The sequence below is a fragment of the Pithys albifrons genome, chromosome Z (assembly GCF_047495875.1).
Source record: "Pithys albifrons albifrons isolate INPA30051 chromosome Z, PitAlb_v1, whole genome shotgun sequence".
Lineage (NCBI taxonomy): Eukaryota > Metazoa > Chordata > Aves > Passeriformes > Thamnophilidae > Pithys > Pithys albifrons.
This window is the reverse complement of record NC_092497.1, coordinates 23,341,954-23,358,341: the sequence shown is the minus strand read 5'-3', so window position 1 is coordinate 23,358,341 and position 16,388 is coordinate 23,341,954. Positions and strand designations below refer to the sequence as shown.

The following is a 16,388-nucleotide window of genomic DNA, read 5'->3' as shown; positions in this document are numbered from 1 at the left end:
CACATGGGAGACCTGCAAAAAATGTACTCACAAGCTCAAGGCTTGACCAGTCCTCCTGTGATGTGTCAGGCTGCAAGACCTAAAGCTTTGCAGGAGTGGAGCAGGACAAAGGGCCAGCAGCATGTTCCTCACTGGGACCATGTGTCTTCAGGAATTGCTTTTCCTTTGAAGAGCAAGAGTTAACAGATAAAACTGGGGCAGGGAATAGAGAAGAATGCTGTGGGTTTTCTATTGATTTACATTATTGGTTTTCATTTATTTCAAGACTGCATTCTGGGAAGAATAGGAGCTTGCCATGTCTTTTACTGCAGAATTTATATAAAGCAAATGATAAGGAAAAGCATTCAGAGAAACCCTCATCTATAAAGACGCATAAACCCAGGTCTGAGAAAAACATTTAGGTCACAAATGAAGCAAAGCTACTGGTCACCTGCAGTCATTCTGCACTTTTGAGCAGATCACAGAAGATGGCATAATTTATCTTCATCTGAATAACAGGAAAACTTAAGACACTTAGAATTCTAACAGAAGTTCATAGTGGTGAAAAAGCTGAAATATTAAACATTTGAAAAAGTGGTTCTATGCAAAATTTACCTCACAATTAATACTTCAGCTTTTTTTATCCATTAGAAGGTTTCTATAGTAACTTGATAGTTGAGCTATAATTAAAATTGTGGCCTCACTCAAATGCAAAATTCCAGTTTTCAAGATTCTATCTCTTCTGCTATTTCAACTGCTAAGTATTTTCTGTATGTGTTAGAATTAACTATTTTTTCTTTAAATGGCAGTATCATTCATACTGAGACCTACAGCTGCAGCAAAGATGATGTGGACTTGCCTTATTGGGTTTTATTTCTCTTCGGTATGCTCTGTCCTAATTCTGTGCCTGCTAAATCCAGTTTCCTGCTCTTGCATTGATTTATTTACATCATTTTCATTTGGGATAGGTTATTTTGAATGTGATTATGCTGAGAATATCAAACCAATACATAGAATTATGAAAGTTTCCTCCATCTTTTGACTTGTATGTTATTCTGAGTCCCTAGCTCTTCAACCCCCACTGTCAAAATCTGTCACATATGACTCTCTTTTTCAGTTTTTCCTTATGATCAGCAGTTGACACCATACTCTTGGCTAGTCTTTGTTGAAAGCATTGTCAAGGTTGGGTTTTGGGTCACTCAGATAATAGGGGGTTTGAACCTTCATATACACATTGTGTCCATCATCCTTTAGCATTTTGGAGCTTACTTCCTGGCCCAATGAATTCATCACTAGGAAATCCCCTGTAGCACTCAGTAGAATTCCTTGTTCATTTGCCTTTCATGACTGTGCCCTTCATAAAACCTGATAAGATTTGGTTGGTGCATTAGTCACCCACTCCTACTGCCGACCATGTTGCAAAGCATGCCCATAACCCTCTCTCTTTGAGAAAGTGATTAATTTTAGGCAGATTCTTTTTTTTTTTAGTTTTTTGGTATTCAGTACTCAACCTGAAATATATCATGACTACCGAGATAAGTTAATAATTTGACTATCTTCAGGTAAGTCTGAATCCAATCTCTGATAACAGCTATCTAAGCCCAGAAGGGAAATTTCCCACCACAGTGAAATTTTCTGAAAATTTCCCTTTACTGCTACAACTTTAACAGCTATTGTGGCTCTGCTGGCTTCTCTACTCAAAATGTTCTCTGACTTAATGTTGTGGAGTTTATAGTCACACCTGATTTTCAGCTGTGGTGATTTTTGTTTGCATTAGGGCCCCCAGAGTAGTTACCAACAATGTAGATACAGAATCTGTGCAGTAGTGAAATTACATTGAAAGGGGAGAAAACTCAGAAAGTGAAGTGTCAGGGTCTTCTGCTGGTATTTTTGTACAGTATGCAAGCGTTCATAGTAGAGTGAGTCAAACACCTTGACTTCCTTTTTATTGATATCAATATCTGTAATTCACTTTAACATTTAGTCTAGGATTTCCAAAGCAGTTTAAACTACCTATATAAGCTTAATTCAGTTTGCAGTGCTGCTACCTCAGACACTGTCAAGAATCTCACTGTGACTGCTTGCAAACACCAAGGTGGAAAGTTCATGTTTTTCAGAGGGGTTCTTAGGCTATTGTAAGTATAGTTAATAATACAGAGCTCATGTATCACTCACTTTGTCATTAATAAACCTATTACTTGTGTTCAGCCAGTAAGAGTATGGGTGTTAAAATGAATAGGAAGTTTGAAGAGGAAGTGTGAAAAATAGACTGAAGACAGCATAATGTTGATTGTAATCATTATGCTTCTTTACAGAGAAGATGAAGAACTCTCTGCTCACAGCTGTCTTTCTGCTTGCAATGGGTGAGTTTTCATGCCTTGCACAACGTTTTGCCACTTATAAATAGTAAAAATTCTTAATGCTACTCAGAGATGAGGCTGCACCAAAAAAAAAACATGGCCAAATTGTGGGTAGAAGAAACAACCACCAGCAACAGTTTTTCCTGTTTCTCCCACGGCTGTCTTGACAAACACTCTCTCTCTTCTCTGCAGATTCCTGTGGCCGGGAAGCCCTGCTTTGCCAGCAGCTCGCAGGTGGGTACACGCCGCTCCCGCAGTTCCCCCCCCCCCCCCCCCTCCCCCGAGGGCTTCACCCCAAAAGAGACGCCCGCGTTTGCTGCAGGGAAAATCCGTCCCAGGGAGCGCAGGCAGGTGTGTCTGCATGACGGCACTGTGACCGGTGCAGCCGGGAGTGAATCCCACCCGGCGTATCGCCAGTAACTGCGTTGCAAAAGGCAGCAGAACCTGTAAAGTTCATGTGTGACAGGCATTTACGCTTTCCATTTAACTGATAAATTACTGATAATGGAGAAAATGACCAGTCAATAGAGATTTTTACAAAGCAGTGGGTGGTCATCTGATGTACTTGAGCTGGATTAATCATAGGCAGAAACATCCTACTTGCTAGCAGCAAGAGAGTATAATATTATTAATTATATTCTCACAGCAGAGATGACAGGGGTTTGAGTACAGTGACACTGGGCAAGATATTCTCAGGAGGACTATGTTTTTTCTGAAATTGGCCATGGATAATTTTCTAGTCATTCCAATTAGCCAGACAGACTAAATTCCACTAAAGCACTCCTGAGAACACCAGATAAACAGGAAGAAAAAGAGAGTGTTATAGAGTGGGGAAAAAAAATCTAAGGCCTTTCTGGGGGGGTTGATTTGTTTTTGGTTTTTTGGGGGTTTTTTTGTTTAGTTTAGTTTCGTTTGGTTTGGGGTTTTTTACGGAGAAACGGGTTTGTGTTTTCTTTAGAACAAAGAGTTGGTTTGGTTTTTGGTGGGTTTTTTTTACACAGCTCTTGAGCACAGTCATGATACAGAACTAGTATTATGCTATGGCTGGGAAGACGTAATAATATACATATTAATGTGAAGCAGTACAGTAAAACAAAGACAGCACTAGAGTAGAACTGAATGTGCATGTGGATGCTAATACCCCCAAACAGGAGAACTGAAAATAAACTTGTGTAAGATTCCTTATTTTATCTGTAGGCAGTAACTTAGGACTTCAGTATGTTGGGAGTGGGATGGTGCTTTGGGGTGATGGTTGAGCCAATACACTATTTCCACACATAAAATCTCCTGTTATTTCTTTGTCAGCTTTAATACCTTAAACTCACAGAGGAAGACAGAGAGGGTTTAAAAACAGAGCACAAGGAACAGTACAACCCCAGTTCCTCTGTTAGCAGAGATAGATCTGCAACATTGTGGTCACCACTTAGTTCTGAGTTAATAGAACTGTTATTTCAAATAGTTCCAGGAGCTGCATATTGTTGATGTATTGATATGAAGGGTTGTAGCAGTTCCAAAAAGGTTTTGTTTTCAGGTATTTCTTCAAAACAACAACAAAGAAACACCAATAAGTGAAGGGTTTAATTCACAGTACAGCAGAAGGAGAATGTGAGAGCTGTTGCTGTTTTCCCTGGTTGTCAGAGCACCATGTTCATTGATGAGGAGGGCAAGGGGTGATTTTGTGGCCAGGCTAAAAAAGCAAAAAGTTCAATATTTTTTCTCATTGCTGTAGAAACAAGGAGGATGTTATCTCCACATTCCCAAAGGAAGCCATACATGCCCAAATTGATGCAGCATAACTTTATTAGAGAAATACTATTCTTTTGGTATGAGAAAAGAAGTGTCATAGGGTAGGAGTATTAAAGCCAAAGTAATACTCCTCTGAGACACCTTTTGATCCAAAAGAACTTTTAACCTTACTATATATCTGTTGTCTCAATGAGGAAAGGTAAACCTAATAGGCATAAAGAACATGTGACTCTATTCATCAGGAAAAATTCATTTTTATCACCTTAAGCGTTCTGTACCTGTTATCTACTTTTCTGAACAACAACAACAACAACAAAAAAATCTGGGTCTGTTTTTCAAAGTGTGGGTGGTACTTTGAGATATCATGGCTGATTCTTCTGAACTAATAGTTCAGACAGTAAGACACAAAGCAAAAACAGAACAGTCATATTTTATCCTTACAATTTCTGAGAAGAGTTTTTTGAAAAAATGAAATAAACAATTGTTAGAGATCAAAAATTAGTTCCTTTAATAATGTGATCAATGTTTAATTTCACTCCAGATGAAAAATGTATATGTTCAGTTGCAACACCCCACCCCCCTCCCCATGTTTCTCTTTCTAAAAATTAATCACAAATAATTTTGTACCTAAACTTTTGCATCTCCTCTTTTGTAATGTGATCTTTACAAGGCTGGCACTACAAGAGTAATACTGTTTTTACCCAGCAACAGTGCATTGTTCTGAACTCTAGATAGACGTGATTGATAGTTTTGAAGCAATTTTGGGGTCTAGTCAACCAGTTCTATCCTGGTTTGTATTTGGTTTTGTTTCTCATAGGCCCTTTGTGCTGGTTAATGGCACACAGTTGTCTGTGATGGGTCTTTTCCACTGCACATGTTTTCATCTTCCAGACTGGGACAATGAATTGGTGTGCTACAAAGAATTAAGTGAAGATCTCACCTGTACCTGGCTGCCAGTACCTAGTGCTCCCAATACAGTTAATTATACTGTGTACTTAAAATGGTAAGTCTGAAAAGTAATTTCAGAAAACAAAAACCTGTTATTGCTGTTAGATGTGATTTCCACATGCCAAGGTTTTGCTCCACTGTCTTTTGTCACATGGTAGATTGTTACACAATTCTGGTCAATATCTTTCTTCACATCTCATTAATATCTATTGATTTGGTAAGAGCTTGGTAAGAGTGTGGTGAGTTGACCGTGGTAGACACCAGATGCCCACAAAAGCTGCTCTATCCCTCTTCTCAGCTGAACAGGGCAGAGAAAATATGGCAAAAGGCTCATGGGTTATGGTAGGGACAGGGAGAGATCACTCAGGAATTACCACGATGGGAAAAGCAGACTTGACCTGGGAAAAAGAATTTAATTCAGTAAAAATCAAATCAGAGTAATGATAAATACAGAAGTTTTCCTTCTTACAGGGCTTAATTTTTTTCCCAAATTCTCTACGTCATCCACCCCAGCAGTGAGGAGGGATGAGAAATGGGGGTTGTGGTCACTTCTTCACGTGTTTTGTCTGCCACTTCTTTCTACTCTCATTGTTCCGCTCATCAAGCAAGGGGATCCCCCAACAGGAGATAGTCTTCTATGAACTCCAAGAACTTCCATGAGTTTTTTTTCATGGGGCTGCAGTTCATGAACTGCTCCAGTGTGGGTCAATTCCAAGGGGTCCAGTCCTTCAGGAACAGACTGTTCCAGCATGGGTCTTCCACAGGGTACAAGTCCTGACATCAAACCAGCTGAAGTGCATGTACACCAATTCACGCAGTATGGGAAACAAACAAGAGGAGCTGGAAGCCATTGTGTAGCAGGAAAACTATTACATAGTTGCTGTCACAGAAACGTGGTGGGTTGACTCACATGACTGGAATGCTGTTATGGGGGTCTACAAGCTCTTCAGAAAGGACAGGCGGGGAAGGAGAGGTGGAGGGGTGGCTTTATATGTTAAGAGAGTCTCTTGACTCTGTTGAAGTTGAGGTCAGCAATGACAAGGTTGAGTGCCTGTGGGCCAGAATCAGGGGCAAAGTCAACAAGGCTGACACCCTTGTGGGTGTCTGTTACAGACCACCCAACAGGGATGATGAAGGAGAGGAATTATTCTACAAGCAGGTGGCGGATGTCTCAAAATCTCCAGCCCTTGTTCTTGTGGGTGACTTTAACCTGCCAGATATCTGCTGGGAGCTTCATACTGCAGAGAAGAGGCAGTCTAGGACGTTCCTGGAGTGTATAGAGGACAATTTCCTTCATCAACTGTAAATGAGCCTACCAGGGGTAAGGCCCCGCTAGACCAACTGTTTACAAACAGAGAGGGGCTGGTGGATGATGTAGTGGTTGGAGGCCGCCTGGGGCACAGCGACCATGAAATAATAGAATTTTCAATCCTCAGGGATGTAAGGAGAGCCATCATTAAAACCTCTACACTGGACTTTCAGAGGGCAGATTATGGCCTATTCAAAAAACTAATTCAGAGCATACCCTGGGAAACAACCCTCAAAGGTAAGGGGGTCCAGGAGGATTGGACATGTTTCAAGCAGGAAATTTTGAGTGCACAGCAACAGGCTGTCCCAGTGTGCCGAAAGGCCAGCCAGAGGGGAAGACGGCTGGCTTGGTTAAATAGGGAGATTTTGAAAGAAATCAGGGATAAAAAGAAAGTTTACAGACTGTGGAAAAAAAAGGCTGGCTACTTATGAAGAATTTATGAAGAGAGCTAGGTCATGCAGGAAAAAAATCAGGGAAAGAGAAGTGCAATTTGAGGTTAATTTGTCTAATTCATTTAGGGATAACAAAAAGTCCTTCTATAAATACATTAATGACAAAAGGCGGGGCAAGGAAAACCTCCATTCTCTGTTGGACTTGGAGGGAAATATAGTTAAGGAAGATGAGGACAAGGCTGAGGTACTTAACACCTACTTTGCCTCAGTTTTCACCAGTAAGACAGGTGGCCCTCAAGACAACTGGCCTCTGGAGCTGGTAGACAGGGAGAGGGAGCTGAATAGCCCTCCTGTATTCTAAGAGAATATAGTTACTGACTTACTGAGCCAGATGGATCCTAACAAGTCTATGGGACCAGACAGGATCCATCCCAGGGTGATGAAGGAGCTGGCAGAAGAGCTTGCCAAACCGCTCTCCATCATCTTCCAACAGTCCTGGCTCTCTGGGGAGGTCCCAGGTGATTGGAGGTTGGCCAATGTCACCCCAATCCACAAAAAGGGCTGCAAGCAGGACCCTGGCAACTCCAGGCCTGTCAGCCTGACCTCCGTGCCTGGCAGGGTAATGGAGCAGTTCATCCTGAGTGCAATCACACAGCACCTTCAGGATGAGCAAGGGATCAGCCAGTATGGGTTTAGGAGGGGCAGGTCCTGTCTGACCAACCTGATCTCTTTTTACGATCAGGTGACCCACCTGGTGGATGAGGGGAAGGCTGTGGATGTGTCTATCTGGACTTCAGCAAGGCCTTTGACACTGTCTCCCATAATATACTCCTGGAAAAGCTGGTAGCCCATGGCTTGGACAAGTGTACCCTCTGCTGGATTAGGAGCTGGCTGGAGGGTTGGGCCCAGAGAGTGCTGGTGAACGGAGCTGCATCCAGCTGGCGGCCAGTCACCAGTGGTGTTCCCCAGGGGTCTGTGTTGGGTCCAGTCCTGTTTAACATCTTTATTGATGATTTAGATGAGGGGGTTGAGTCCATCATCAGCAAATTTGCTGATGACACCAAGCTGGGAGGGAGTGTCGACCTGCTGGAAGGCAGGAAGGCTCTGCAGAGGGATCTGGATAGACTTGAGAGATGGGCTGATTCCAATGGGATGAAGTTCAATAAGGCCAAGTGCCGGGTCCTGCACTTCGGCCACAAGAACCCCCTGCAGCGCTACAGGCTGGGTACAAGAGTGGCTGGAGAGCAGCCAGGCAGAAAGGGACCTGGGGGTACTAATTGACAGGAAGCTCAACATGAGTGTGCCCAGGTGGTCAAGAAGTCCAACGGGATCCTCTCCTGTACCAAAAATAGCGTGGGCAGCAGGACCAGAGCAGTGACCCTTCCCCTGTACTCTGCATTGGTGAGGCCACACCTTGAGTACTGTGTTCAGTTCTGGGCCCCTCAGTTCAGAAAGGATATTGAGGTGCTGGAGCGAGTCCAGAGAAGAGCAACAAGGCTGGTGAAGGGACTGGAGCATAAGTCCTTTGGGGAGAGGCTGAGGGAGCTGGGGTTGTTTAGCCTGGAGAAGAGGAGGCTCAGAGGTGACCTCATCACTGTCTACAACTACCTGAAGGGAAGTTCTAGCCAGGTGGGGGCTGGTGTCTTCTCCCAGGCACTCAGCAATAGGACAAGGGGGCACGGGCTTAAGCTCTGCCAGGGGAAATTTAAGTTGGAGATCAGAAAAAAAGAAGTTAGGCATTGAAATGGGCTGTCCAGAGAGGTGGTGTATTCACCATCCCTGGAGATTTTTAAACTGAGATTGAATGTGGCACTGAGTGCCATGATCTAGTAAATGGACTGGAGTTAGAGCAAGGGTTGGACTTGATGATCTCAGAGGTCTTTTCCAACCCAATTGATTCTATGATTCTATGATCCCAGAGGTGCAACCACATTGCTGATGGGCTTGGCCTTGGCCAGCAGCAGGTCTGTTCTGGAGTCAGATGGTACTGACTCTGTGGGATGTGGGGAAAGCTTATTGCAGCTTCTCACAGAAGCCTGTAGCTCCCTGCTACCAAAACCTTGTTGTTAAAATCCAGTACAAAGGGTCACTGTACATCTTACCATGCCTCCAATACATGTTTAAAACATTATTGCCTTAATCACCTTTATTTGCAACTATTGACTTGGTTTGAATATTCAACACTGACACATTCCAAGTGAAGAAAACAAAGAAATAAAAAAAACATTGCCCAAACATAAACAGGCACTTAGCTTTTATTTTATATCTTACGCATTACGTTATAGCATGTATCACAGGAGGTGTCAGATGTGGCATGGTTTCTGGCAATTCTGTATTATCAAGTGCTGGTTTAATAGATGGAAAGACCTTGCAGTTTTAATCTTTAACTTATTACCTCAAAATATGGGTATCTTCAATTGCAGCTGCATTACAAAATTAAATTTCCTCATTTTGTATCTACTTATTTGGGATCTCCTATGAGATCAGGGGTATGTTTAGAAATAGAGAAGTGAGATCAGAAGACATGATCTTTCCCATGAGAACGTATCATAGGGTGCGACACTGGTCTGCTGTTGGCAACTTCTGACATTCATTGCTGATTATTTTGCCACATAACCCATCTCTCATCATTAAAAATGAGCTGTGGTTAAGAGCATCTCTTAAATCTAAGAAAATGTCACTACAATGGGAAATTCCCCAGGGTGATCTTCTGCGTGTTGCAGAGTAGCAAAGCAACCACTTCAAGGGTGAGGTTACTCCCTCTATTGCCTTCAATATTTTCCCTCTGGAGTAGCCACAGGTGCCAACTTGCAATAAGCACCAAATGCCACTGCAGTTGGAGCCTTGCCTGCTGGACCTTCAAGGAGTCCAAATTTCTTGAAAGGCCAGAAGAATTTTGAACGAGCTCTGTTTCTGTAGAGATGTTATCTGCTGAAGTACTTGTAAGCTAGTCGCTCTTAGAGACCTCAGCCAAAACCAGACTGTGCTGTTCTTACGCTGCAGGCTTGATGTGATGAACAGAGAAGGCAGAAAAAAAGGATGAAAGAGGAGGTTGTTGGGGGAAAAGGGAGGGAATTCACTTGCAGAAATGTTGATTTTTCCAAGTCAGAGTCAGGACCTGGAAGTCAATCTCCTAGGCGTTAACCCAGTGACCTTAAAGAAAAACTTCCTTTCTCCTCTTCTGTTGGGTTAAGAGGAAAACAAAACAAAACAAAATCAATTTAAAAAAAAAAAGAATACATGTGAAAGGGCTTTATGCTTGCCTAGAAGACATGACCCTTTTCAGCATGTAATATCAGTCTGACATTGTAATTGTGCCTTGTCCTTGCTCCTTATGATTTAACTGTCAGGAAGAAAAAGATTAAAGAAAAACACTCCCACAGAAAAGTTCCATCCAAGAATTCAAAATCATGCTTTGAAATATTAATGACTGATTCACAACTAGTCTGAAGCAGAAGACAGGCAAAACTTCAAGTACTTTCATTTGGTTATTAAATATTGCATCATGATCAGCATATTTAATACTTGAAATATGTAGCTAGGCAACTGGTATGCTGACCTGTTTCTTTAAGAACACTGAACTGGCTTTAACCTTGTTTAAAATCTGTCCTGTGTGCACCAGAAGATGAATGGGAGAGAGATGGGGAGAAAAAGTAAGCAGCACAGTTGTATGTAAGGCATTAGACCTCTTGGGCTTTCTGTGCAGTGTGCATGAGATCCAACAGAAGTCTACAGGGCTGAGGACTCAGGTGACATTTAAATATCTCTGTCAAACTCATGCTCAGAAGATAGGTATATAACTCGCAAGAGGTTTATCATATCTTTGTGGTAATTTAGATTCATACAACTGGGAAATTTTGCTGTTCAAAAGGAATTTAGGTGCCCCTGTGATAGGTGGAAAAGCTTTATGGAGTGATTTCCAACATAATTTTATAGCTTTGAAGTGCTGTATACATCCCACTGTAAGTATGAATTTTCTAAGTACATAATTGCCTTATATAACTATACCTTGCAAATTTAAGGAATTTAACAGTTTCCCACACACAGCAAGAATTTGCATGTTTAAGTTTGCTAGAGTTACCAGGGTGTAGGAATTACACTGGCTGTTTAAGCTCCTCAGGCTTCACCTTAAAGAGTTCAAGATGCTGAATTTTATGTAGAGGTATCTGGAAAATAATCGATTGCTATAACTTTGCTTAGTGGGGCAGAAGAGGAAAGAATAGCTATAATCCCATAAAATGTTTTTCATTCTGCTTCCTTTTCTCTGAAGGAACAAAATAAGAAAACTTTTTCAACGGAACACATCATCACCTCACATCACAATTGAACGAAAGAATCTCTACATTGAGCGATTTGCATACATTTGGGTAGCAGTGAATTATCCCCATGGCAGCTGTGTGAAAGGAAAGAATATCTCAGTTTTACCAAGCAAAGCAGGTACAGCGTCTTCACAAGTTGTGTTACTATAGTGCCCAGCTAAAGCAGTAGTCACATTTTCTTAAAAATTATTCCCAAAATTTCAATTCCCAATACACACTTGTCATTTTTACTGATTTTACTGACCTAAGCTGCAGTTTTGCTTCCTTGAATGAAGTCAAAATGAGAAATCTATCAGTTTTTACAGGTGAAGGGGTTTACTTTAAAAATTTGCTAGAATGTAAAATAATCATACCTACAAAAATATATACTGATATTTGTGTATAGTACTGACCCAGCTTTCTGTGCTCTCTTTGATGATTTTCTGAGTTTCTTTATTGGTTTACAAAGAGTAGGTTCACACAGTACTGTGCGCTTAAGGAACCCCTGATATAGGTCATTAGTGTTTTGAGAAACCTTTTCAAAGTTCAATACATTTTGAAGACCACTTACCTACTAGAGTGCTGCAGGGAAGATATGAAAAAAAGAAGTTCTATTTACTATGTCCTTTAGATATTTATTTAAAATTCCCTATGTTATCTAGTGACTGAGGTAATGTTAAGAATTTCCCAAAACTTCACCCTCCCAGACCAGTCATGATCCAGGAAAACACAGTGATTCTCACTGCTAGGGGTTATTACTAGTGCAATCCAAATTATCACTATGACCTCTGTTGTAGATCTTTGGCCACCTTATGTTTATTGGAGAGAAAGACAAAAACACATTTGCCCTTACTGTTCTATAGCTAAACGCAATTGCTGAAATTGAAACACGGACGTTTTTTTACAATTCATGATTACAGGTACTCTTGACATTTTGGTTATGCCTTTCACCCTCACTCAGAATAGTACCTGCTTAGAAAAAAGGTATTCCTGAAGTCAATATAAGTATTCACAAAAGAAAGGCAGGAGAAACAATGCTATTTTGTCGATATCAGAAAGATTTAGCCATTATTCATTTACAGTCTTTTTGAAGTCTAACAGTGTTCACCTGACAGAAATAATTACCAAAGCTTTCCTGCTTCTCTTACGTTTGTAACAGCTGCATATTCCCCATTTCAGGGAAGTGTTTGACACCATCTAACATAAATGCTCATCAGATCACAAACCAATTGATAATAAAGTGGGACCTACCCACAACCCCTACACCATATGAGCTGAGATACAGAGAGTCGCTCACAAAATCCACTGAATGGACACTGGTAAGTACTTCCAGACAATCACGTGAGAAAATGAGGTGCCTCACTATCAGCTCAACAGTACATCCAATAGGACATCAACAGAATGGTACCAAAAAGCACACACAACAAGGATAGCAAGGAGGCATGGCAAGCAGTCAACTGGTAGACAGATTCCACAAAGGTATCTTAGTTTGGTTTTAATGAATCTTAAATAGTATGGAAAAGATTAATAATTTTAAAGATAATAAAATAGAACAGCATGTCGACGAGTTCATTAACATATCAATGAGACACTGCAACTACCAGTGATGGAAAAAGTGGATATCACAAATGCCACGCAAACTCAACCTGGTTTATACCTTAAGAGTTACATTTTTGCTGGTGTCATTAAATTTTCAAACTGACTAGAGATCAGGTTACTGTGATTCTTAAAGGTAAAAATTCATGTCTCGCACACTTCTATTTTGCACTAGCTTTACAGATGTCCTTCTTTGAAAAGGTAGGAATTAATTTCTCTGCATTACAATCAGAAAATCAGAAAATCACAGAATATTTTGGTTTGGAGGGGGATCTTGAAGTTTCAACCCCTCTGCTGTGGGCAGTAACAGTTACAGCTGGACCAGATACTCAAAGCCTTATCCAGCCTGGCCTTGAACACCATGAGGGTGCATCCACAACTTCTCAGGGCAACCTATTCCACTACCTCACCACTCTCACAGTAATAATTTTTTTCCTAATATCTGATATAAACCTACTCTTCTTCAATTTGAACCCATTCCCTCTTGTCCTGTCACTACATGTCCTTGTAAATAGTGTTCTAAGTTCCCTTCAGGTACTGGAAGACTGCAATTAGGTCAACCTGAAGCCTTCCCTTTTTCAGGCTGAACAATCACAATTCCCTCAGCCTTTCCTCATGGGAGAGTTGCTCCATTCCTGTAATCAGTTTGGTGTTCCTACTCTGGACTTGCTGCAACAGGTCAATGTCCTTCATATGCTGTGGGCCCCAGAGCTGGATCCAGTACTCCAGGTGGGGTCTCACCACAGCAGAGCAGAGGAGCAGAATTCCCTCCCTCACCCTGCTGGCCATGCAGTTTTTGATGCAGCCCCAGGATACAATTGGCTTTCTGGGCTGTGAGTGCACATTGTTGGATTATGTCCAGCCTCTCATCCACCAGCATACCCAAGTGCTTCCAGGCAGGGCTGCTCTTGTTCTGTTCATCCATGGCCTGCACTGATGCTGGGAATTGCCCCAACCCAGGTGCAGCAACTTGCACTTGGTCTTGTCAAACCTCATGAGACTCCCATGGGCCCACTTCTTGAGCCTGTCCAGGTCCTTCTAAATGGCATTCCATCCTTCGGATGTGTCAACTACACCACTCAGCTTGGGGTCATCTGCAAAGGTAAAGAGGGTGCACCCAACCTCTTCATTTATGTCACAAGTGAAGACATTAAATAACTCTGGTCCCACTATGGACCCTTGAGGAACCTCTCTTGTCATGCCCATTGGAACTCTGAGTCATTGGCCACTACCCTCTGGGTGTGACCTTTCAACCAATTCCTAATTCACCTAACAGTACAACTGTAAAATCTATCACTCTCCAATTTGGAGAAAGATGTTGTGGGACACAAGATGTGTTCCAGATGCATTTTAGAACATGCAATAAAGTGCAGCAGCAGGACAGTACTTCAAACTGAAGGCACTAAGAGATGGAAAAACAATCATAATTTCAATAATATCTGCATGTAGCAGCAATGACTGCTTGTCCTTCCCCTTGCCATCCAGCATATCATGCAAAAGCTTCACCAGCAGGCAGGCACATATGCATGATTTGTATCACTGAGTCCCTGAAATTGTGTGTTTTTCAAGCTCTGTTATTCGTAGTTGTATGAAGGATATGTGTTTACCAAGTAGAACAAAAGCCCAAGAAGAAAACTGTTTAAATAGCAACAGTTCCCAACTCTTGGTCTTTTCTGCTCACCTAGGAGCCTCTTTCTTCCTTTTTAACATGAGAATCATCCTTGTTCTTTTATTTCAGAACACAGTTCCCATTTCTCTCATAGCTGGCTGCCAGTTTGTTTAGCCTCTTTAGAAGGACTACTGAGAGAGGTCCATGCAAGAAAGGCTTCACCTTGGTACAAAGAATACTCTGGTCTTGGAAGTGCCCCCTTGTTCATTGGCACACCAGTCCTAGACCACTGTGGGACAGCCAGTAACCCAAGCACAAGCCACCCAATAACGCAATAGACAGATAACCATGTGCAGATGGTCTAGTATATGGCATGTGGAAGAACAGAGGGTCAAGAGCAGGACAATTGCATGTCTTACAGGTTCTGGAGACAGGGGAGATTAGGAGATTCATGTGAGCACTGTGAAGGACTGGTAGAGACAGCCACTTTGGGTGATGCAAATGACTGAAGACCACAGGTCATGAATATTCATTATCTCCCATGTCCCAGCTGATGCTGGGATCTCTTCCCAATCAAGTGAATGTAGGCTACACTTATAGATGGGACTGGAGGGAAAGGCTGAGTGTAGACATACAAGCACAGAGCATATATAAAGCGTTTTATATATATAGTGTTTAGCATATATAGTGTTTATTGAGAGTAGGATTAGTGTACCTGTAATGTAATTTAACACTTGAGTCTTAAATCCATTCCACTTCCCTCTTCTTCTGTAGGAGATTTGGAGTGTTTCTGTAATATTGTGTGTTGTGGGAGTTTATGTGACCAGGCTTGATCTGTTAGAAAGGTGTACACAGTTGTCATGGATGGAGTAGCATGCTTCATTCATAAGAAAGAAGTAGCAATGTGTTTATAGGAATAAAATAGAAATCTAGCAAAATTTGATAGTAAATGTGACAGTTGTTTAAGAAGAGTAAATGGCAAGGAACACTGGATTACTGCACAGAGAACAGAGTCAAATAGAACTGTCAGGAAGACATTTTAATTGGGTCATGACCTTCAGAAAGGCTCTGTTTGCATTCTAAAATTCTTTTCAGAGCCCCAGGAGTTTAGTTCCTTCCAGCTGAGATTTAGTCCCAGATCTGGTCAACAGTTTTTGTCTAAGGGATTATATGTGCACAATTAATTTTTTGTATCACAAGTTTCAGTGAACTAATTTCCAATTCACTTATCAAGTATCTGATGGGGTAAGTACTCTCTCAGCCTTGAGGAGTAACCTTGAGAGGTGTCCCTAATCAAGAGATCCTTGTGTGCAGCCCACTGCTGTGCAGGGTGAGCAGTTCAACAGACCCTTGACTGCCCACTATTTAAAGTGTAAGATGATTCATTTACAGGCATATTGACATGTCCATCTCAGACACTAGTTTCTTCCAAATTTAGCTGGAGTTGAACAAATTGTTCTAATTAGCCTTGATTGTTGTGTTGTTATCTGTGACCCCTGAAACAGCATCGAGCTGGATGCAACCCTTGTGACCAGACACACCCATTATGACAGCTGACAGTGGTTATCACTTGGGCAGGGTTACAGGAAATAAATGTCAGGCTGGAGGTACAGGGGGGCAGCATACTGCCACAGAAGTTAATTAATTAACTCTAATTAAAAAAAATAAAGTAACAAAGCACTGCAGAAATTGAGAGAAAAGAGCTGGTCACCTTATAGTAGGTCTTTGTTGGTTTTAGGTGTTTTTTGTTTGCTTGGTTGGGGGTTTCGGTGTTTTTTAGGACATATATATGATTAAGAAAACAAAACTTTACAGCAAACAAACACTAACACAAATATTTCAATAAGCAGTAGTACTTCTACAAAAAAAACATAAGGCCTAGAACTAACCTGGCAAAAGGTCTATTTAATGCAGGATACTGTGCTCTGATAGCAGCTGCCAATGGACATCTGGTAAAGAGTGTAAAATAAGCATTGAACAACACTTTTTCATAATATTTTCTCCTATTTTCCAGCTCATGAATTTTCTTAGATGTGGATGGCATCTTTGTTTCAAGAAAAATTTGATTCCCTCTACAGTTACTGGAGCTCCAGTGCCATCCTCAGCTGTAGATGCACATTACTTGTACAATGCTAAGACATAGACAGCCAC

The 16,388-nt window shown here is 41.5% G+C and overlaps 1 protein-coding gene across 2 annotated transcripts in view; it reads left to right on the top strand.

The window, feature by feature from the left end:
- Positions 1-2,252: 2,252 nt before the first annotated feature.
- LOC139684972 (interleukin-6 receptor subunit beta-like) overlaps positions 2,253-16,388 on the top strand; it is a 36,266-nt gene continuing 22,130 nt past the window's right edge. For both annotated transcript variants that reach the window (XM_071581427.1, XM_071581426.1), the window contains exons 1-5: positions 2,253-2,342; positions 2,532-2,573; positions 4,977-5,088; positions 11,005-11,171; positions 12,212-12,351. In XM_071581427.1, coding sequence (XP_071437528.1) covers positions 2,300-2,342; positions 2,532-2,573; positions 4,977-5,088; positions 11,005-11,171; positions 12,212-12,351 — 504 coding nt within the window. In that variant the 5' untranslated portion in view covers positions 2,253-2,299. The remainder of the gene's footprint in view (positions 2,343-2,531; positions 2,574-4,976; positions 5,089-11,004; positions 11,172-12,211; positions 12,352-16,388) is intronic.